At 42.4% G+C, this 23961-nt stretch overlaps 2 protein-coding genes across 6 annotated transcripts in view; both read right to left on the minus strand.

Moving 5' to 3' along the window:
* SYCP3 (synaptonemal complex protein 3) overlaps window positions 1–23961 on the minus strand; it is a 113354-nt gene that overhangs the window by 87180 nt on the left and 2213 nt on the right. The window lies entirely within an intron of this gene.
* WASHC3 (WASH complex subunit 3) lies at window positions 53–23954 on the minus strand. 5 transcript variants are annotated; one of them, XM_083462105.1, is made up of 8 exons: window positions 23774–23933; window positions 21048–21146; window positions 16978–17043; window positions 16425–16556; window positions 15559–15669; window positions 8735–8799; window positions 7081–7179; window positions 53–214 (listed from the first exon to the last, which is right to left on the minus strand). In XM_083462105.1, exons 1-7 carry the CDS (start codon window positions 23822–23824, stop codon window positions 7095–7097), a joined length of 609 nt encoding a protein of 202 aa, XP_083318231.1. In that variant the 5' UTR covers window positions 23825–23933; the 3' UTR covers window positions 53–214; window positions 7081–7094. The 5 variants fall into 5 exon arrangements, 3 of the variants coding, with proteins under 3 accessions (XP_083318231.1, XP_083318232.1, XP_083318230.1); XR_014516307.1 differs by lacking the exon at window positions 53–214 and adding an exon at window positions 4936–5618 and having other exon boundaries at window positions 6070–7179; window positions 15559–15666; XR_014516308.1 differs by lacking the exon at window positions 53–214 and adding an exon at window positions 4936–5618 and having other exon boundaries at window positions 6070–7179.

The following is a 23961-nucleotide window of genomic DNA, read 5'->3' on the forward strand; positions in this document are numbered from 1 at the left end:
ACCAGTGGGGGTAGGTTTGTGAAGCAGCTGGACACATAAGGTAAAAAGCCTGTCTCCAACAAACAAGTGCAAGTTCTCTTGAGAATAGGCAAGCTTTTCTTTGACATTTCTTTGCTTCGGTTCTGGGGCACATAGTTGGCAGTGTGTCTTGCTTTCTGCTTTTGTCCACTGTCGTCATTCTGTGTTACATAATATTCAGCTCACAGAGATTGTCCTGGCAAAGCAAAGAAATAGAGCATGCTAGCATTAGCGTGTGGTTTCAGCTCTCTTGCTCCAAAGCCATCTTTCTTCGTGACCGTCAACAAATGTGATTGCTTCCATTTTGCGGTCGTCTTAATCTTGGTGTTGGTGACAGATTTAAAGCCATGCAGGTATTTTTCATTCCAGGGCACTCTCAAACCTGACCCTCTGCTAGCAAACAGCTGGGCTCCTGCCTAAATCTAACATCATTGGTTAGTTTAACTGTGACTAAATCAAATTGCTTATGACAATTGCAGAATGTACCATGCTTTTTTCTATAAAAAAGGATTGCTGCCAGTCTTTCAAAAGACACAATTGATTTTTCCAGTTGGTTTTCAGCAAGCTGATTTGTTACGAATTCGGGGTGTTAAGCTGGGTACCAGACCCCTCTAATCCCTGGATCATAAAACTGGAGGGGACCTTATACTCCACGTGGTCAAGGTGTAGGGAACTCTGGGCCTTCCAGATATTGCTGAACCGCAACTCCCACTGTCCCTGCACATTGGCTGTGCTTGCTGGGCTTATAGTTCAGCAGCATCTCATGGACCAAAGGTTCCCCATACCTGATGTACACCAATGCAGAAAATCCAGACCTAGAGCATACCCAACAGATGGCTGTCCAGCCTCTGTCTGAAGACCTGCAGCAAGAAACAGCCCACCTTCACCTTCTAGGTCAGGGTTTCCCAAACTTGGGTCTCCAGCTGTTTTTGGACTACACGTTTGGAGAAACCCTGCTGGCAACTGTTTCTGTGGTTGAACTGCTCTTATTTATTTATTTATTACCTTTATGGACCACTTTTATCTTCCAAGGAGCTCAAGGTGGTGTACATGGTTCCTCTCCTTGGCATTTCATCCTCTCAATGACCCTGTCTGGTAGGTTAGGCTAAGAGATGGTGACTGGCCCAAGGTCACCCAGTGAGAGTCATGGCTGAGTGGGGATTTTAACCCTGATCTCCCAGGCCACAACACTCTAACCACACTGGCTCTGCTCTTGTTTCTCCAAATGCTCAAGAAAAATCTAACTTGTTAGATCTCATCCTGTGCCTAGCAATCTGTGCCTAGCACATGGCGTAGTTGTTACAAATTTTAACTATCAGAATGTCTTGTACCTACCACATTGATCTTAAAAAAGGAAGAATTCTTTCCCCCAGGGCTAAATGCCCTGAAGTCTTCCATGACTACTTAAATGTAGCTGGGAATTGGCAGAATTTGGAGAATCCCTTCTGTTAAACTGACCATCTGCATGGAGTATATTCCAAAACAAGGTCATGGGAAGGCAAATTATGGTGTGAGAAATTGTTGGGAGTTACGTTTAAAAATGCTCAAAGAACAAGCTTGGTCTTTAAAATCAAAATGAGCAACCCTGCTATTACATCAAATCTGATACTTTGCTTTTTAAAACACATCTATCATCCCCACCACCATCATTACTAAGACAAGTCGATGCTATTACTTAATAAATTGGAAGATACAATACATTTTAGTATTTTTGTGAGATTGTAACTTTGGTTCCCAGTACCAAAATGAGTTCCATTTATGCACTGGCAGGTATTTCTAAAACATTCCTAAAATCAGTGGCTGGCAGACGAGAAGAGTCTGAAAAGACAGCTTGTAGCTTTAAAGGCTCTTCCCATTTAATGGATTCCTTATGAGCAGAATTCCCATTCCTGTCTTTAGTAATGAATCTAGAATCAGAGACTCATAGAATTGTAGAGTTCGGTAAGGACCCCAAAAGTCATCTAGTCCAACCCCCTGCAATGCCGGAATCTCAACACAGGATCCCTCATCCAATTGGAAACCATACCAGACCCTTAGCTTTGCAAATGTACTAGCAGTTCTATGGCTGCACCCGAGGGGACAAGTATGGTTTTAATTTGGTACAAACAGCTGTTGCTGTGGTGGTTGCAACAAATCTTATAAAACTCTCGAGTGTCTGTTGACAGTGGTGCATGCAAGCTTTTTAATACAGTGCAACTTTTAAATAAAATTTGCTCCTTCCAAAGGTGGGACGTAGATGCCCTTCCATTCTAAGAAAGAGTTCTCTGTAAACCTAAAGCTTCTACATATACTCCTATATATAGCTGAAGCCCAGGAGCACGCAGCCAGGCAATATATAGATAGTTGTGTATCCTACTTTACAGAGGACAAGCCTCTGTCTGAAGGGCTGTCTGGTCCAAGCTAGGTTTCAAAATAAAGAACCCTAAGAAGGGAGAACTGAGGCCTTGAAGTTGCCCATTGACTTGCTACCTGCTGCCACTTCTGTGGTTGAAGTTCTGGTAGGCTCCAAAAGAATGTGGGTCCTTGGCAAAACCTTGATTCATCCTCAGACCTGAGAGAAATTTGGATATATATTTTAAAATGTACATATCCTCCTCCCTTGTTCTCTTAGAGTGGCAATGGCACCCACCTGAGAGGTGCCAGAACTGAGTCCTGACGAATTCCAGCTGGGGAAAAAGTCCTGGTTGTAGTGCATCATGTTCTGTAGGTGTTCCAGTCCAGATCTTACACAAAGCTCTGGAGACCTTGTCCTGAGGGAGCTGAGGAATTAGATTTCTGGTGGGCTTTTCTCATGCCTAATGTTTTTAGTTTTACAGTGGTACCTCCAGTTAAGTACTTAATTCGTTCCGGAGGTCCGTTCTTAACCTGAAACTGTTCTTAACCTGAAGCACCACTTTAGCTAATGGGGCCTCCTGCTGCTGCCGCGCCACCGGAGCACGATTTCTGTTCTCATCCTGAAGCAAAGTTCTTAACCCGAGGTAATATTTCTGGGTTAGCGGAGTCTGGAACCTGAAGCGTATGTAACCTGAGGTACCACTGTATTCTTAATCAAGTGAGGGGAGCCTTTGGCCCACTAGATGTTGATAAACTACAAGTCCCAGCAAGCATGGTCAACGGCCAGGGATGATGGGCGTTGTAGTTCAGCAACATCCATCGGGCCAAACGTCCCCCCCCCCACTTGCTCTAAATAAATTAAGTGTTTTGCTCACCAGCCTTCCCACGAACAGTACATCTTCCAATAACTGTGAAACAATGGGCAATTTCATTCATATTTTAAGATTGCAGGCAGGCGATCAAAATATGGAAAATAAATATTAATCCCCCCATCTTGAATGTAAACTATTTCCCATAAAACTGCACATAAAAAGATAGTAACCTACCTCCAGACCCATATTGGGGCTAAAGTTGCCAGTTCCAGTTGGGATGAGCTGTTAAAGTTCTCATAAATTTCAATTAAGGGCATAAAATATATCCTGTCTTTGTGAGGCCAAACATTGCAGCTTTACGCAAATATTCCAATCTAGCTCTAAAAGCAATTCATGGTATTTTGAGGAAAATATGCCTAACATTTTTATTTTTAAATCTTCGTATAAATCTATCCCCCTTCATTCCAGCAGTTTTGGGAAATACTTTTTCTTCAGTAGCTAGCAAAGCTGATAAAAAAATAAAAAAATAAAAGTTCCCTTCCAATTTCTTATTGAATGATTCTGAGGTTCCAGCAGAACGACGCTAAAAAGTGTCAGCTTTGAGCAAAGCAATCTCAGCAGCCTGATGGCTTCCCAACATCATTATAACTCACAAACGTCTTCACCTTGACAAAAAGAAAGGATAAAAAACTACAGTCATACCTTGGGTTAAATGTGCTTCGGGTTGAGCGCGTTCAAGTTGCGCTCCACGGCAACCTGGAAGTAACAGAGTGCGTTACTTCCGGGTTCTGCCGCTTGCGCATGCGCAGACGCTCAAAATGACTTCACGCGCATGCACAGAAGTGGCGAAAAGTGAACAGGCGCGTGCGCAGACCTGCCATCGCTAGTTACGGTTGCTTCTAGATATGAATGGGGCTCTGGAACGGATCCCATTCATATCTAGAGGTACCACTGTATTGCTCCTAATTTGTTATGCGGGGGGGGGGGGGGAGATGGGAAGGAGTTGGTTCCAGAACTAGCTAGAAGTACTTTTACTAATATTCAGTGTATACATGCATATAAATATTCTTGGCATATACATCTACATTGAACATTGTGATATAAGTGCTTAATTTTGATTTAATTCAAACAAACATTACAGCAAACCATGGTTTGCACTAAACTGGCAAACTGCTTTATATTGTTAAAACGGTGCAACTTCTTCCTCACTTGATGAGAGATGTATAATCTGCATCATCCTGAAATAGGTCAAACTGTATCAAACGATATTATTTGTTAAAATACTGGAATCACTCAGGTTGCTTTATTCTGTTTTTGTTGTGTTTATAAATAATAGCTACAGGCTTTTTCTGTTTTGCATGAACAGTAACACTTGCAAAAAACATTGGAGGGAATGAAACTTACATTGCATCATTAATCCACATACAATGAAGCCACCTTTTCCTTTAAAGTTTGAGAATTTCTGAAATCAACCACCAATGTTCTCCAGCTGAAAACTGACATAAACAATACCTGACTGTATTTATAACTAATTAGTGCAGAAAAATAGTATTTCTAGACTCCACTGCATGGTTTCAAATGCTGCCTGCCTGCAGGTGTAAGAAATCTCTCTGCTGCTAAGCAATGTTGTTTTCTCGGACTCTTATCTCCCTTGACTTCTGGGGAAGGATAGTTTCAAATATTCTTGCAGTGCACTTTAGTGACAATAAAAATTAATAAGGCTGCATCAAAACATGCAATTTTATCTACACGTTGCACAAAGAATCAAACATTTGCTTACAAAACATAATTTTAATTATAGATGCGTGTTTTTCAAATATACAGAATCCACTTCTGAGTGTTGTAGTATACAATATGTGTTATTAGGCAGCATGGTAAATAGTATTTGATTGATTATTTATGGCTGACAAAGCAGACACTGTTAATACTAGTTGCATTTTGCTGAAGACCAGGTTAATAAAGACCTAGACAAAGGTTACATCTTAGATTTGTTGCTTGAAACAAAACGTCTTGATCTACTCTGAAATATTTTCGGGAAAAAACAAATGTCCCGGAATGTCTTGTTCCAATCAGAAGAATTGCATGAGATTCTGCTTCACGCCTGCAGCCAGAACTCTCCTAACCAAGAGGCGTGTGCATCCCTGGCCTTTCTTGGCTCATACTCAGATCTGATGTTGATGTATAAATGGCTATCCTGGCATTTGCTGAAAGCACAACGGCGCTAGCACATGTGCAGCAAATTCAGAATGGCAGTATGAGAAAACACTGGTGGGCTGGGAGAAAAGTTGAAGGACAAAAGCTGAGGGCCACTTTACACCTCTCTATGCCACACTGGGAAGTCACGGACAACTGCAGGTCCCTGCTATGCATATATGGGGTGGAAGGGCATTAACGTTCTTTTTTGAGTATTAAGAAATGCTCTAAATTCATAAAGTGAAGTGGTCCTTAACATCACTAGTGAAATTCACCAGGCAGCGATGCAAGCCAATCTTGCACAAAAAAAGACCTCTGAAAGTTTATGCAGCCTTGTAATTTTGCAGCATTGCATTTTGATCTTAAAAGGCTGTTTTTCATTTAAGACAGGGCTGCCCCTTCTTTTTAATCAAATATAAGGCAACTCATGCTTTGAAATAAATGGTAGGTCTCAGTTTCTGTGAGTGTTGCTTTCCTGAATAAGCTTTTGAAAACAAGATAATCTTGCTAGTTGTGTCTATCTTTCAAAATTGTAAGCCATGGAAGTCTTTGCTTTTGCATTAAAAAACCTTATCAGAAAATAACTTTCTTACCCATCAGAATTTAAAGCTCTACTCTCCTAAATAACCTGGACCTTTATTTCTTGAGTGCACTATAATAATTACGAGTGATATTCTAAACAAGATATAACCCACAAAAGTCGCTTGCTGACTATGATGGCAGTGATACAATACGCAAAATTTTGCGACTGAGCTACCTTAAGATTCGCACGTGCTAATACAGGATCTCCACTGGGAAAAAACTTGGGCGGGGTGTAGCAGCAATGGCGTGTGATTTGTGTGAGATGCTTGTGGAAAGAGCCACCATCTTCCACCCTCAGTCTTTCTGTCACTGCCCTTCGTACCCAGAGGTCTTAGACCACTGGGACAAATAGAATATTTGTGCTTATCCCAATGCAGCAAGCAATTGGTGCTTTCAATTCTCATTCGATACTGGAGGATTAAAAAGAAAAGCCGTGTAGGAAACAGCATTAGCAGCATTCTGAATATAGATAGTTACCAGGAAGGGAGGGGTAGTGGAATCCAGTCATAAAGAGGTAATCTAAAAGGCTATCAGTATTGTCCAAAGAAACACCTTGGCTTCATCAGAAATGCAAAGCTGTTCTCGGGTGCCTTAGTCACAAATAAGCAGAAAAGCCAGTGGAGAGAGCAAGAATGAGCACGCTAGCTCTGCCCTCCCCTGTCCTGATCCCCCTCCATGAATGAGGGGCACCCATCTCCTTGCAGTGTAGGAAGTAGGAAGATCAGGGTTCTATGTGGCACAGGGAATGTACACAAATCCACAAATGCAGGAGGCCCCCCGCTAGAGTTGGTCATCCGCAGAACTTGTGGAGGGTGAAAGTGACAGAGCTAGTACACCTGTTCCCACCTGCCGTGCTTGCATGGTCTACTTACTCTCCCACCTGCCCCACGTTTACCCTGAGCTCCCTTGGAACAATAGATCAGGGCCATCATGTCGTAAGTAACAGCACATCTTGTCAGTCCCTTCAAGACAGACTGGGCCTTCATTCAAAACTCTGAGGAAGACGATGCAAAGACCCCAGTGCAAAGTAGCAATTCCTTTAAAGACGAATACTTTCTATGGCTCAAGCTATCAGGAAATCTTTCAGATTTAAGTTTTGTACACAAGCACTTGCGAAGAGGGCTCTTAAGGAAAAATGCACCTGGATCAGCGCTGTCAGTCACTAAATGAGGATTCACTGTCAGAACTGTCTTCTGCATTTGCCTCCCCTCCCCAGGTAGGCACTGCAGCATCTGGTGTCCTGCAAGGGAAAGATAAGAAGCCACAACTTAGGGGGTTGGACTAGATGACCCTTGGTGGGTCCGTCCCAACTCTATAATTCTATGATCATGTGCAATGTTAGAAGACATGTTAAGTGTCAATGCTGCAGCTACTTGCAGAAGCGCAGTTGTGTTGTTATGCAGCAGCAAAATGTGCTTCGTAACCTTACAGACCTCAGAGGTTTACTCTGAGCTTTCATAGGCAATGCCTACATCATTACCTATATGAAGTCGACTGACAAGTTCCTAGGCAGGCAGGTGGTGTTTGTACTGCAGCAGACTAGTTTCCCATAGGAAGGGGGTATAATTTCAGAGATCTCTCTTTGGATGCAAAATCCAGAAAACCTTGGAAGTGAGGTAGGGATGTCCCATTCAAATCTCGTTTAGCTCACTGAGGTAGCTTTCAGCTGCTGTTCTGTTGCAATGGCGTGATAATATTGGCCGGCTTTATAGGGTTGCTCTAAAGATGACTGATGCAAAGCTCTTTGAACACTCCAAAAGCACAGCATAAAGGCCAAGTACTGTTGCTGTAGTTATTAGTACATCGTGCAGAACAACATTTCTCAGCCTGTAGGGGTACCTGCACATGCAATGGTAATAGACCTATCAATTGTAAAGGTCTAAGACACTTTCTCAAGGACAGGTCCTAGCCCTACTGGTGTTCGTGAAAGGGATACAGAGTCCTGTTAGAGCTTGCCGTGGCCCCTGTAACAGTACTGATGTAGGGAGCCAGGGAGAAGTGTGGGCAGCTTAGGGCCTGGTCAGGATATGTATTTAGAAGTCGGAATTCTAGATTGTGGGTATGTTCTAAGATGGGGTTATACCGTTTCATTATGTCTGAGAACATTGATTTAGGAATCCAGAACATATGCACCAGAGAATCTTTCCTGGGTTATGAAAATCAATAGGTATGCCTCATCCTTCGCTTTTATTATAGGCAGCACAGTTAAATTTTGGGATCAGGCTACCTGTAGCTCTTCTGTTGACAAGGAACTGAAGCTTCTGTTGGGTTTCAATCCCAAATAAGTGAGCCAGTTATTTTTTTTCTCTGTTGATAGTAAAACAAATCTCTAAAATTTTATCTATTCTCCTTTAAAATGCTGGCAATAAAGAGGTGGACCTGCATGTATAGGCTGTTCCATCACCAACAGTGGAAAAAACTCAGCCATGCTTAACTGTGGCTACTGTCTAGAAAAAAGTAAGATAATATCCTCAAGCCATTAAAAGTGTTCAGTGGGGGAGGTAATCTTGCTGCTTAGGGAGTGGGGATAGCCTTAACTAAAACCTGATTGGGAAAGAATTAAGGTGGAATTCAGAAGATTGTTTCGCCAGAAAAGCAGAAATGCTTGCACTGATGGAACAATCTCCTGTGCAGGATGTTTTGGGTGTACTAGCTTTTTCAGCCTTGCAAGTTTATTTCATATTAGATTTTTTCTGAAGCTTCCAAATGACCAAGATACACATTTCTATCCCCCACTGCAAGCGCCAGCTCTGTCCTGTCTCTCCACACATAATATGCAAGTAGTTGTCACTTACTCAAGAAGATCCGGGTTCAATCCTTCAGAAATCATTTTGTTTCTTATTGCCATTACAGGAACACCCTGCGGAGGGGGGAAAGAACGATAAAAGTCTAGAAAAGCACTGTATAAGGGAGTCCCATCAAAATTGCAGCGTTTTAATGAATAAAGAGCAAACACAAAAATGTTAAGGGAAAAAGCTCTGATCTGAGAAACCGATTTTGTTGACAGCAGGAAGGTGATCGAAGGCCACATTTCCTATGGCTGCCTCTATAGAAAGTTTGGGAGTAGAAGTTGTTGAAAAGCCGAATTACATTTCTGAATAACTTTGGTTTACTTCAGAGGCTGTAGCTAGCATACCATTTTCTTTCATTTTCAAGCACCTAGAGATGTTTGCTGCTGTGGAATATCTCTTACATGTCTGCAATGTCCATGTGAGTTTCTCCCTCCTCAAAAAAGGACACTGTCAAGCTGAAAAAGGTACAGAAAAGGGCAACCAAAACAACCAAGGGGCTGGAGGAGCTCCCCTACGAGGCAAGATCTTGGGCTTTTTTGTTTAGAAAAATTGGGGGGGGGGGGCTTAAAGGTGAACCAAATTATGCATGGTGCAGATCAAGTGGATGGAGAATGCCCTCTCCCAATAATACTAGAACTTAGTCATTCAATGAAACTGAATGGTGGGAGATTCAGGATGAACAAAAGGAAGTATTTCTTTTCACTACACAAAGTTAAACGATGGAATCCCTTCCACAAGATGCAGTGATGGCGATCACCTTGGATGACTTTTAATGGGGATTAGACAAATCACATTGGGACTGATCACAATGGCTATATCGCCTCCAAGGTTGGAAGCTGCATGCCTCTGAATCCCAGTTCCATGAATGGAAGCATGCTACGGGTCTTGTGCTTCCATTCCCACTGCAGGAGTACAAGGCTGAATGAGACAGGCATTCTGTCTGATCCAGCAGGGCTCTTTCTTGAATTCTCCATTGCCCCACAAAAAGATGCAAGAGATGGTCAGCAATGCACTCCAGGCACGAAATAAATTATGCTCAAACATCAGTCCAAGTAAAAATGGCTGGAGTTAGGAAAGGTGATCATGGCAGTGGAGTCAAAGAAATCAAGATGTGGATGGAGGAAGGAGAAAAAGAAATGGATGCAGCGATGCGGGACCAATGTTCAAGCTCTGCACATTGCTCTCAGCCGCTTCTTTAACCAGTAGCCAGCTAAATGAGATGTAAAGAACAGGACTAGTATGTGTAGTACAGTGGCCAGGTCCTGGGCCTTTTGAATATCTGTGACCATTCTTTGCCCGGGATATATCTCTACCCGTGCAGTTCTTCTCATCAGTTTGCATACAGCAACTGGAAACTGGGATTAGCCATTATGATTCCAAAATCACAACATGCAGAGTTGAGATCACATCATAATCCTACTAACAGGAAACCACTTTTATAAAGGGACACGTAATGAAACTGTCCTTTCCAATAAAATTGCTTAGCTGATGTTGCTGGAAGGTGTAGAGGTTGTGACCCATCTTATACCTAGGCCATAAGTACAGGTATTAGGCTACCAAACTTTTGTGGCTGGGGTAACCCAAAGAGGGGTATAAATGGATGGGTTATTATTATTATTACTAATACTATTATTGTTGTTGTTGTTGTTTTTTCTGTTTAAACACCTCCAGACTGACTTCCCACCTGCTGGGCCAGCAGTTAATTCCATCCATCAACGGATCTGCTATTTTTATTTTTGTGAAATCTCAGAAAAATAGCTTCATTCATCTTGCAATTTGTAACTATGCTACTCTCCTGCAGCTCCCCTCAGCACTTTCTCGATAAAACAGGAAGCTTCTCAGCAGGCTTCTCCAAATCTGGCATCACAAGATCAACATTTAAATGTGGGCTAGCACAAAGGTAAGTTTTAGACAACTATGCATATGAAAATGACCTTTCAATGCAAGCTCTCCCACTACTTGTGGTCCATTTCCCCAAGTCTCAAACATCTTCCCTTCATATTTTCTTGTAGGATCGTAGAGAACAGTTTGTGAAAGTCCAAACTCTCTGCTAGGGGTGTTCTAACAGAATTGGCTCCTGTGTTCCTGCTACTGAGGCTCAAAGAGAACTTGTTGCTTTGCCATCATTGATGCAAAAGGTCAAAAACGAAAAAAAGAGAGTCCAATTTCTGAGTTCCAAGGTCTACTGGAGGTCTGAAAAGGACGTGAGAGACCTCAAACTCTAAGTGAACAGTAGTGCGTGGTTGGTTTTGGCATTGAACAAATGTACTTTGGCCAAGGTAAGGAGAAAGGAGCCATGGCGGGTGTTTCAGAGAAGCGTGTCTGTGCTAGCGCCACACATGAAAGTGGAGAGAGTGGTTAAGGCTGGCAGAGCAATAGTGATGCTAATTTGGGGATTAATATTTTCCTGTGTGCATCTGTATTTGGGGCTCCCCCCCCCCTTTATATAAACTGGCTATCTCCAATAAAAACAATTAAACTCAGCAGTTTAATAGTGGGGATCTACAGAACTGTAATTACCAGGAGTCACACAGATCTTTTATAACTGGGACTTACCATATGCCATATGGAAAATGTAACCCAAAGTATGGAAGCTAGATTTTTTTTTGAGGGGGGCGGGACGTGTTAAGGATTCTGTTATCCAGAACGTTTTGTATCTTACAATGGGAACAATTATTATAAATATGAAAAAAGGCCAATGGAAGAAATAGCAAACAACTGTTAGCCAGGAAACAGAATAGCATGTAAGGACTGCAGCTGAAAAAGCTATGCAAGATTGTAGTAGAGGGGAACCATCTTACATAAAGCTCTCTGTTTCAGAGGTCTCCATCAAACTGCATGCTGGATAGATCATACCACGGTTTATGTCACCTTGCAAGTGTCATAGGAACATAAGAAGCTTCCTTATATTGAGCCAAACCATTTTTGTATATAGCCTGGTATTGCCTGCACTGACTGGTAGCAGCTCCCTATGGTTTCATGCAGGGGATGTTCCCATTCCTTCCTAGAGATAGCAGGAATTGAACCTGTGACCTTCTGCATGCAAAGCAACTGAGCTACACCCCTCCCCCAATATCTTCTTCCCATTTCAGAGCTTTTAATAATTCCTGGACTGGCGTGGGAGGCGGGGGAGAGAAGAATTGAAAGTTTATCACCTAAGATTCAACCCCAGAAAGTGTCATGGGAAATATGAAGTAAGAAATTGAGAAGATGAGACCCACACCTACATACCTATGCTTTGATGCAGTAGAGGTTTTTTACTTGCCAAAAACTGTATCTAACATACATACGGCACTAAAATGATTTATAATCAAATAAAAAACACAAGCTGTATTACATAACTAATGCGAGAGGAATTTAAGATCATATCCTGGAGGCCTATAAACAGTCAGCTTAGGGTTTTATGAAACAGGTGGAGTAGTTGTCCCAAATGGAAGATCATTTACTTCCAGACCCACCTTTAACTTGAGAATCAATGTTCCCTCGCAATTTAAGAGAAAGCTTATCTGTCTTAAGGGTCAGAACTGGCTTGCTTACTGCTACAATTTTTATTCTCTTTGTTTTCTGATGTTTCCACCAAACATTTGAACCCGTTACACCCACTGAAGCAATTTGCTTCTCATGGATTTTTGCCATCACTGATATTGCTTCAATCTTTATAGCTGGGTTGTCCCAATTCCTAGGCTACCAGGTCAGGATATATTCATCTCCATAGTGGCTTACCTGCAGCTCCTAACTTGCATACAAGAAGCCTAAACAAAAGCTCTACGGGGGTGGCAGAAGCTGCCCTTAAATCTCACAGCTATGTTATAAGGCTACATTCCAACACAGAATCAGGTGCATTGGCTTAACTACGCCTTACGAACTTGGATTGGGGCCACAAAGTTCTGCTGGTCCATGTTTGTTAGACTTTTTTGCCACTTTCCCACAAATAAATTTCTGTTCAAGCCAGCCCACAATAAGCTTGCTTCTCTACAACCTCTTGACAGTGCTGTCTACATGGAGGGTACATAGATGTCACTGGTGTGACTATCATGAGAACTAGAATCATCAGCTTTGAACAGAATACTGTTTCAAACATTACAAAAAAAGCAGGAAGAGCTGAACTGTGAGTAACTCACATCACTGGTTTTCCCAACCCTCCTGTAGCTTCAGAAGATGAAACAAAGAAAGCTCACTTGGAAGACATTTGGATCTCACAAAGGAAGGGAGGAGCCTTAGCTCAATGTCAGAACTCACAAGTTGGGGTGTGGAATGTCCCAGGTCCAGTCCTTTGTATCACAAACAAACAAACAACAACCAACCAGGCAGCAGATGAAGTGAAAAGCCTGAGCCAGCTGAAGTAGATAATACTGGGCCAGAAAATAATGTAAGAGCCCTGCTGGATCACACCAAAGGTCCAGCTAGTCAGCATCCTGTTCTTGCAGTGGCCAACCAGAAGCCTATGAGAAGCCTAGAAGCAGAGACGAAGCACGACAGAACGCGTCCACTTTCTGATTCCCAGCAACCTTTAACAATATTAATAGCAGACAGCTATCATGGGTAGTAGCCAACAATCACTTTATCCTCCGGGAATTTGTCTCATCCACTTTAAAAACTATTCCAAGTTGGTGGCCATCACTACATCCCATGAGAGCAAATTATACTGCGTAACTCTGTTCTGTCTGAAGACATCCTTTCTTTTGTCTGTCCTGAATCTTCCAACATTCAGCTTCTCACTGGATGGCCATGGATTCTAGTATTATGAGAGGGAGAAAAACTAATCTCTGCCCACTTTTCTTACTTCATGCAGGTAACCTAAGCTCATATAAAGCACTTCTTATATGTTCCTAAAGAAGAAATACAAACCATGTACATGCCTGCTTTCCTCGCTTTTTTGTGGCTCCAAAATTCATGTGTAGCTTTACAGTGGTACCTCGGGTTAAGCACTTAATTCATTCTGGAGGTCTGTTCTTAACCTGAAACTGTTCTTAACCTGAGACACCACTTTAGCTAACGGGGCCTGCTGCTGCTACCACGCCGCCGGAGCACGATTTCTGTTCTGAAGCAAAGTTCTTAACCCGAGGTAATATTTCTGGGTTAGCGGAGTCTGTAACCTGAAGCATATGTAACCTGAAGTGTATGTAACCCGAGGTAGCACTGTACTTGGGTAAAGCTGTGCTTCCTGATGCATCTGTAACATATACATAAAACTACTGTGCTCCTCAACAGCCCAACATCTCATTCATATGCTGTACCTAAGAGGAGGGGGCATATATAGAAGAAGCCTTGCTACAGAAGAAGGGTAGATTTCAAATAATGTGGTTAAGATTCTAAAAGGGTGTGTGTGTGAGGGGGGGCAGAAAGTTGTCTTCCCCACCCAACCCCAGCACAAATCCCATCACCAAAAAAAGGACATTAGAGCGAACCATCAGCCAAACACTCTCCTTTCAGCCACCACATCAGTCTTTCCAAGTGCACTGGTAATTATCTAGCCACACAACGCCAGTTTGCCACTCCCAATTCACAGGAAAATGTTCAGGCCAGCAAAAGAGGTCTGGTGGAATATCCTAACAACTATACTGAATCTGAACGCTTTGTATTGAAGCCTGACTCAACAGCAACCTTTGGGCACAAGCAAGGAAATCAAGCCATTAGTTCCATTTTAATTTCAGGAAGGCTGCACAGCATGGTCCAAAGATGGAGGTGGGGGGGGCAAGTTTGCCAATAGCTGGTTAAAATAAGACCAATTGCATGGTGCCATGGCTAAAAAGCATCTCTTAGGAAAATGTGTGAAGAGTTATTTCCATGTTATGCTCCAGCTAAGGAAAATATGGGCATGTGCCTCTCCCTTGTCCCACTAAACACCTTTGTGGAATAAGAATAATGAATGGCTTTGGACTCTCACGGAGAATCATTCGCTCCTGCTTTTGTTAATCCATAGAAATTCCGAATACCTTTGTCTCTTAGTTCTAGAAACAAAATGTGAATGGCATAGTCTTGCCTTTTCACATAATTTTTATTAATAACAGAAGAAGAGCCTCCTGAAGCAGGTCTGTGGGCCATCTAGCCCTGCAACAAATGCTTTTTTGAAGCCCACAAGCAAGATACAAGCACAATAGCAGTCTGCTCGCCTGCAATTTTCTGGGCACATAATTTTCTTTTCTATTACTACTGTTTAATTCAGAGTAAAGTGACTTCTGTTCCTATTCCTTTCATCAACAGGAGGTTAGGAAATGCTAATGAGACAATTGGCTTGGAGGCTCAATCAGAATGGAAAGAAGCCAGGGCCTGCTTACAAAGAGCTCATTTGCAAGCATGTTCTAGATGCAAAGGTCCATCACATGTTGAGCAATTTAACTGGTTTGGCTGGACATCAGTGGAAACAAACTAAAAGGAACAAAACTGATCCTTGAGTGGCTTTTCACACATATTGTTCCCATCAAGCCTGGCGCAGAGCCATCAAACACGGAAACTGCTGCAGAGGTCTCTAAACACATTAAATGGGGAAGTTCAGAGATGGAAAGCCATTAGTTATAGATGATTTGAATTGTCATCACACTGAAAGAGCAAACGCACATTCAGATCACAATAAAGAGACATTAATAAATACAACGAATAATTGTAAGTGGGGTCTACATCAGGCGAGAAATAGAGTTCTGAACTGATTGACAACAGCCACCACCACCAATTCCAACAGAATCACATACCCTTTCAGAAGAGGGAGTTAGAGGATTAGTTAAAAAGAAGTTAGAGTGGACAGCCAGAAGGGCTAACTTCAAAGGCTGCTTGATACAGAATACACACAGGTTTGGTGTCTGATGAAGCCTGATGAACAACTGTCTTACCACTTGAACCATTTTGAGGTATCTTGCATAGCGGGGATCCTTTGCTACTGTGATGATATTTTCTGTGGCTCCTTCTGTCTTCTGTTGCCCCATCTCATGACCGGTGCTCTGCTATAAAGAGAAAACATTATGTGCCAATCTTTAAACATGTGCAGACATAATAAATAATAATAATAATAATAATAATAATAATAATAATAATAATAATAATAATACTAATTTATTATTTATACCCCGCCCATCTGGCTGGGTTTCCCCAGCCACTCTGGGCGGCTTCCAAAAGAATATTAAAATACTATGTTACATCAAACATTAAAAGCTTCCCTAAACAGGGCTGCCTTCAGATGTCTTCTAAAAGTCTGGTAGTTGTTGTTCTCTTTGACATCTGGTGGGAGGGCATTCCACAGGGAGGGCGCCACTACCGAGAAGGCCCTCTGCCTGGTTCCCTGTAACTTGGCTTCTCGCAGTGAGGGAACCGCCAGAAGGCCCTCGGTGCTGGACCTCAGTGTCCGGGTAGAACGATGGAGGTGGAGACGCTCCTTCAAGTATACTGGACCGAGGCCGTTTTTGACTCAGTTCACATATCATGGTAAACCATGGTTAAGTTTAGCACAAGCACACAGACTGGGACTGTTTTGCTCCTCCTCTCTAGCACATGGATGAAACAAACCACAATCCCTGGCTATGAATTATGTCCAAACCACAGATCCAACAAACCACAATCAGTAAGCCAAAAACAAACCCTGACTACAGATTGTGGTCTGTGAGAAGCAAATCAAATCACATGTGAACAAAGTCATTGCTTGCTTTAGAAAGGCTAACTAGAAACGGGGGGGAAACAAGTCAGGAAGAGCTCAATCTTTTACCTCCAGCTGAGGAGATACATTTGTTGACTGTGGATCTATTGAGACTTGTGGGACAGGGCCATTCGTAACGCTGTTGACACTGGTGCTGGATACTTCAAACTTGACATCTTCTAGCCCAGGTATAGAAGACAACTGAAGATGGGAACACCAAGAACAGTAGACAACATTTTAATATTGAGAATATAAAACTTGTAGCTGTTTAGTCAGCATCCAGTACATGCTATTTTTCACCAAGGCCTCAACATCCACTAATAGGCAATACCTTAATTAAGACAAACCAACATGTCACAAAATTCTGGCCAGCAGGGGGGTGAAGTGCTTATCACTCGGGCCCTGCTTGCACTCAACAACTTCACCTCCTCTTTGCCTTATCACAGAAATCCGTTTGCCATCTGTTTCCATTTACATTCCAACATTCTGAAAAAATATACTCAGTTCTGCCTGAAGACGAATGTAGCTCAGATAAAAACCGGACTTTAGGAATTATACAGGCAAGTCCCTTAATTTGTGCTCAAGACTACAACTAGCAAGAAGAGAGGTATCATGCACAAACCTTTGCATCCAAGATGTTCAGTGTAGTTTCAATCTGCTGAATACGGAGGGAAAGTGCTGACAATTTCTGGGAAAGATGGAAGTGAAATATATTACTCCATACTTTTACTCACTGGCAATTCTCTCCTCTGCCCTCCCTGCTCAGGAATACTTAGCATTCCACTCCCTCCCCCCAAATACTTATTGCCTCACTCTTTCGGAGGATAATATGTGGCATATTATACGATGATCCTGTAAGCCTTGTCACACAGGTGGTCTAAAATACCTCAAGATCAACCTCTGATTATAACATTAGGCTGTATACCAGAGTTGGTGCATATACAACAGTGAAGCCTGGTAAATAGTTGCTAGCTCTCAAAAACATTTAACATCCCATCTGCCCCAAAATAGCTGATTGTCACCTGTGGCCTAAAAAAGACAACCTTTTTTTTTAAAAAAAAATGTCATTGGCTGCCTGGAAGCATTTTTTTACTTTGCACAGACAATAAAGTATCTATGAACGAGCCTGCCATATAGACTTTATTTCAAATTATTACGTAATAGTATTGTGTAAAATGAATCTTAAACCCTTGACTAGGAACAAGATAAAACTGGGCACCCTGAAGAGTCATGTGTTAAGGGCTGCACAATAGGATACAGAACTGGTTAGTTTTTAAAGTGAACTAACCTAATTCACACCTCTAGAACAAATACGTGGATCACAATGAAATTATCCTTTGGATTTTGCAGTTCTCTAAATTTTGCAATAAAGTTCTCACCACAAAAGGTATCAAAATATTTAAACAAATACGCATTTTATGGTAAAGTAGGATCAGAAATGTGTATATTGAGATTGTGAGAGGATTTCAATGTCGCATTGATTTAAAACTGCTTAGTGGTGTACTTGTGCCAGAATAATGGCTCAACCAAGAGAAAGTACAGGAAATGACTGTGATTCTCTTTGCTGATTGTGCAACAGATTGCTGCTGTAGTACTGATATTTCCTGTTGAACAAACTGCTGCACAACAAGCTCCCGCTAGCACAATTGTTGCACTGCACTTAGTATTGCCCACCCTTTATTTTCATTGCTACACTAGCGTAATAGCCCTTGCACTGGTGGTCAGAGAATGCTGAATCCTGGCATATAGAAGAATTTTTGTACAGATTTTTTTGATAAAAAATTGCAGATTAATGAGAAAATGGACCGGACTATAAATTAACACGTGAATTTTACTCAGACCAGATATAGATTGTTGTGTGTATCTCTACTGATTTCAAAGATTTGGGGATGAAAGGCTATGTGAAAGTTGTAAACAGAACAATGACACCTTTAAATAAACCTGCCCACTGGGAGGGGGAAATGCTACAAACCTCCCCATATAGTTTTTGCAAAAGGGTAGAATAAGAGTGAAACAATTTAATAAACAAAAGTTACTGCTCATCTTTAGATGGGGAATGCTATATTACAATCCCATGACATGCCACAATCAAAATAGCCTAACCCACCTCCTCCACAACAAAACAAGTGAAACCTGAGCAATTAGTGTTACAAACCCATCTTCCAACTAAAGCATTCAGACCTACTCGTAAATAGTAATCCAATTTGGAAGTGGTGGAATAAATCTGATAAAAGGTCAGGTGAACTGACACAATGCTCCAAACGCTATACAAGACTTATTTTAAAATGCAAGCTGATTTGCAAAAAAGCCCAAACTTTAAGAACTGATATGGCGGCTTGAACTAATTGCTGCCATATGCAACCAGCCTGTGTTGTACCCTTGGCTAGTGTGTTGGCTGGCAGATCTGTAGCATTTTTCTCCCTGCCTCCTGGCACGGTAGTAACTTTTTGCTGGCCTCTTAGAGCCAAAATCTTTAACACCCTGAGAAATATGCCAACCAGCCAACATAATAGAGACAAAGAAGCACAGATGTTGATGAGCTTGGGGTTTTGTTTTTCCTTTTTGGTCTCCATCTCTTTCTTTATAGATGCCTCTTTGTTCTTTGGAATGGATGTCATTTTTAAAAAATGACCACACACAAGCATTTAGGGCTGTCAAGACTTTGGGATAAAAAAGAAAGAAAAAGAACTAGCCATCTGGTTTTTAGCTGTTCAAAGTCGATTTATCTGAAGTCATTTATATATCAGAAAACCTTATGATGGTGCCTTTTAAGATGAAGTTGAAGGAAGGTGATAGGACTTAAAATTTAAATGTAGCAATGCAAGTAAGTCTGCAAAGCCTATTGGCGCCAATCAATACTGATTGCTTGCAAAGGCCAGTCCGGAAATATTTTGTCAAAATATAAATAATGGTGCATGAAGGAGGGCTTGCATATTGAAAGGACTTCTGCAGGGTGCAGTATGCACAGAGACAGATGGTGCCCCTTCCCTGTTTCACCATCAATGATGACAAGACCACACAGTCCAAGGGCAGGTTTACCTTCAAACCCAACAGTGTCATCAATGACATTGCTTCACTTTACCCAACATGGGTGAATAGCAAACACTCACTTATGGAAGATAAAGCAATGGGAAAGACTAAACCTGGCTGGGGGCCCTAGATACCCCCTGGGACCCCAATTACTGACAATGAATTTTGCTGCTATCTGCAAAGCCCCACCACAAGTTCCATTTCTTGTTGATGTGCATTGAGTAGGATGGAACACTGGAAGCTGATTTCTATACAACAGGATTCTTATGGCATTTATCAGTGTACGGAACACTTTCCTATTCTTCTCTTATCATCACAATTGCCCTAGTAGGTGGATAGATCCAGGGACCCTAGGATCTAAAGTAGCCTTCCCCAACAGGGTACCCTCCAGATGTTGTTGGATTCAAACTCCTATTGGCCCCAGACAACATGACCACCAGTCAGGGATGAAAGGAGTTGTAGTCCAAAACATCTGGAGGGAACCAAGCTGTGACAAAGTGGATCTGAAGAATCACCTCTACCTCCGAATCTGTCTGACCTTTGAACATACGAAGAGCCTGCTGGAGAAGATTAAGGGCCTGTGCAGTCCAGCATCTTTTTCTTGCAGTGGCAAGCCAAATGGATATGGGAAGCTTGCAAGCAGGACATGAGCACAACTGAGCACTCTCCCCACTTGGGATTCCCAGCAACTGGCCTTCAGAGACATAGTCTCCAATGGTGGAGGTTCTACATAGCCATCGTGGTTTGTTCATGTGGAGGCCCAGCCATATGAAGAATGCCAGATAGCCACAAGGGGTAAGTCTTTTCTAGAGTGGTGCCTGGGCAATGCAATGCCCTGAAAAGGGAAATCCACCTTGTCTGAGCCTTTCTCCAGAGGTCCCTTTTTAATTTTTTAATTATTTATCTGATTGTTGGTGTTTTTATGATAGTTATTTATTTATTTGAAGTACATAATCTGCACTTTTGGGAAATATATCAAGGTAGCTTACAGCATATACAATACAATAAAATCAATCCATAAATATCTATAGAACATGAATAATTATGTACTGTTTTAAATTTTATTACATTATGAACTGTCTGGGATACTTTGTATTAAACAAACAAAAAACAAGCACACACACACACAAAAACCACAACAACCCAGAATGATTTAGAGATTTAAGACCTACCAGTGAGCTTCGCAGCAGAACAAGGAGACTATAGCTGTGTGGCAGATAACATGTCATGGCATCTCTGCTTAGAAGAAGCAGGTAGCAGGCGATGGGAAAGATTGCCAATCCAAGTGGAAAATACTGGGCTTGAAGGCTCGTCTGACCTGAGTCAGCTTCCTATGCTCCTTATTTGAATGTGGGCCTCTGATAGCCATGCTTGGTGCTATCTACTGCACCATGTCAGACCCTAAAAAGCTAAAGGACCCCATGTACTTTCCAGCCAGTGTCTCTTTCCTCCTTGAAGAGGAAGTGTTACTGAACTTTCAAAGCACCATCTCTTTAGGAAAGTTAGCAGTAATGAACCCTGTATTTTAACCATGTTTTACAAAATTCGTCAGAGGGAATGGGCTTGTACACCACACAGCAGACTATTAGCCAACAATGCAAATCCTGTCTGCAACATGCACCCACCCCCTTCCCCAAGGTAGTACAGTGTATACTTACTTACCTCTTCACAAACAGTGGAAAATCGGTTAAGGAACTGAACTGTGTGAACCACAAACTGGTTTAGAAATGCCACTGTTCTCTTCTGCTGGATGGCAGGAACCTGCATTGTACAAAGCACAAATACAACAATAGCAAGGCTCATTCTGTACACCCAAAACCTATATGATGATAAAACTGAGCAAAGTTGCTCCCAACACCACTATCCAGTGTTTGAATACACATATCTGCTGCACTTTTGCTATGGATATGCTGAAATCCAATTTATTATTTTCAGATCAATGCTTCAAGTTATGCAAGTCACATAAAAGTGTAATCCTGTGCTCTATTATGCTTGCAGTTCTTCCCAGTTTTGGAACATATGCAAACTGGATGGGCATATGGTTTTCCATCTGAGTCACAGATTCAAATATGTAAACGTGGTAGTTCTATAACAGGGATGGAAAACCTCCAGATGTTGTTGAGACTTCAGTTCCCATCAGCCTCACCAATCATAACCAGCTGTCATGGATGATGGGAACACGAGTCCAATAACACATGAAGGGCCACAGGCTCCTTAACACTGATCTACAAAATGGGACAGACCACAAATGTAAAACAGAACAGATTAAGGTTGCACTGCTATCTCTGAGCCAATACCATCAAATTCAGTGGGACTTACTTTTGAGTAAGTATGAATATGCAGGGGCTGCAAGTCTCGCATTCTGGAAAAGGTAGTGGATGGATTTTGGAAATATATTAAACAGTTTCTCCGGTAAACTTATTTGTATAGTCATTTGTGATGGCATGGGCTAGTCTAAAAACACTTCCATCATCATCGTTATCCTACTGCAAATCCACAACAGCCACCAAGTCATGGCTTTATCTATGACTCAACCAATAAAATTTTTACAACAGGCATTTATGATGAAATATTTCAGTGACAGCTCATGGAGATATGTTAAATTAGATGCTTCAGGAGTTATCTATGAAAGTCAGAAAGGAATTTATCTTTCCAGTAAGTGTGGCATTTCTTTTTTTTTAAGTATCATGCATCTTCCAGTATGGTGTCTGGCATGGAAAAATGTCATCCTAGGGACTACTGGATCCTGCATACATGATCAAAGTGCAATGTGTTGCCACAGCAGAAATCTCACAGTGGATTTTCTTATGGAGTGTTGCAGAGTTCTCCCCATTTTACCTGCAGCACCTGCTTGCTACTGTCATTGGATTATATTTCACTAAGTTTACTCCCTTGTGATTTTGAAGCTTCCTGCTTTCAAGGAACCACTGGCTTGTCATCTGCCAAGGAAGTGCTACCGGGGTGTCTGCTGTAGTAGAATGCAAGACCTGTTCTAGGGGAATACAACAGGTTCATGCAGAGCACTGGCATACTGCAAAAGAAGATTGGCAGATCTGACAAACTGTCTGCCAGGGAACTTTATCTGCCATTATTGGTTTCATGTAGTATCTGAGGCAAGGGTTTATTACATTTTAGCATGCAAATAGCATGCAAACACCACCACCACCCATTTCATCCTCAGAACAACACTGTGATGACGTTTAGATGGAGAGAGAGTGAGTGGCTCAAGATCACCCAAGGAACTTAATGGCTGGTGGGGATTTTAAGCTGGGTCTCCTTGGTCTTGGTCCTGGTCCAACAACACACTTTGGATTTTCCAGAACACAGCTTGGAAGTCAATGATTTATGGAATCAAATTTGCATTACATTAGGGTTGGATGAGTTGCAAGCACCCATTGAGAAATTCAGCTCATGCTGCTCCTGCAACCTTCCAGACCCATTAATTTGTTTTGCCTTACTTTCCAAATCAGTACTGCAGTGTAGCTATTTAAGTTTCCCCAGGGGAATTGGGACTGAGCATGCTCCAATATGCTACATGGGTTATCAAGCCTGCTCCAGAACAATTGCACTCAAGAGTGAATCAGAGCCAGAAGGGGGAAAAAACAACCTCCAAAATTGACTACAGTGCAGAAAGGCCTGGTCAAATGAGTTAAAAATGAAAAAGGGGACATGGTTTAAAAAGGCAATCTTATGGAAGAAGGAAAGTAGGGAATGGAAGAGCAAACAACCAATTCAGAGGGATGCTTGATGATCAAGGACTAAAAAATGCTCTTTGTTCAAGATGTTTTGGAAACCTTCAAGACTTGGCTACTCAGGGTGGGTCAGATGACCAGTGGTTGCTACTACCTGTTAACAAACTGGCATATAAGGGCACAGAATATATGTTTGCTATGCAAGCCTCTTGTAACTTCCACGAAGGAGGCCCAGAGTGGATTGTTTTTTCACTCAACTGGTTCCCAGAGGAGACGAATGGCAGAGGAAGCTAAGCCACTTTTGACTCCCGTGAGGACACCCTCCGCCCCCCAGTTCCTCGCAACCGCCCTCTTCTCTAACCCTCAGCCTCCATAGACTTGTGCTTCCTTAGAGGTTGCCCTACCCGCGCTCCCACCTCCCCACCCGCAGAGTTTCTGCATCTTTAATAAAAACACGACACCACAGGCGAAGGAGCGCAGCTTCTCCTGGCGAACTGCTGCCTGCCAGAGGTCCAGGAGGAGCCCTACAAGGGCAAAAGCAACAGCCCCGATTCACAGAGCTTGTCAGCTTCTCTTTTTAAGAGATGACGGGGTGGGGGGGGGGAGAATCCCACAGAGGGAAGTTGCCTCCTTCGCTCCCTGGGGACCTGGCGCCGGCCTCAGGGAGCAACGCCAGCAACCTGGCGCCGCCTGTACCTTGGTCAGGTCGATGCCGGAGCCTACGAGGGGCAGCCCGTCCTCATCCATCCTCAAGCGGCCACTGGCAGGCGCCAAGAGGGACCTCACTGGGGAGAGAAGCGGACTCTCAGGCAGGGAACCCCTCGCGACCCCTCGCACCGGAAGCGATTCCCGACTTGCCGCTCCTCGACCCCGCCCTTCGCCTG

The sequence above is a fragment of the Podarcis liolepis genome (assembly GCF_965112155.1).
Source record: "Podarcis liolepis genome assembly, chromosome: 10".
Classification (NCBI taxonomy): domain Eukaryota; kingdom Metazoa; phylum Chordata; class Lepidosauria; order Squamata; family Lacertidae; genus Podarcis; species Podarcis liolepis.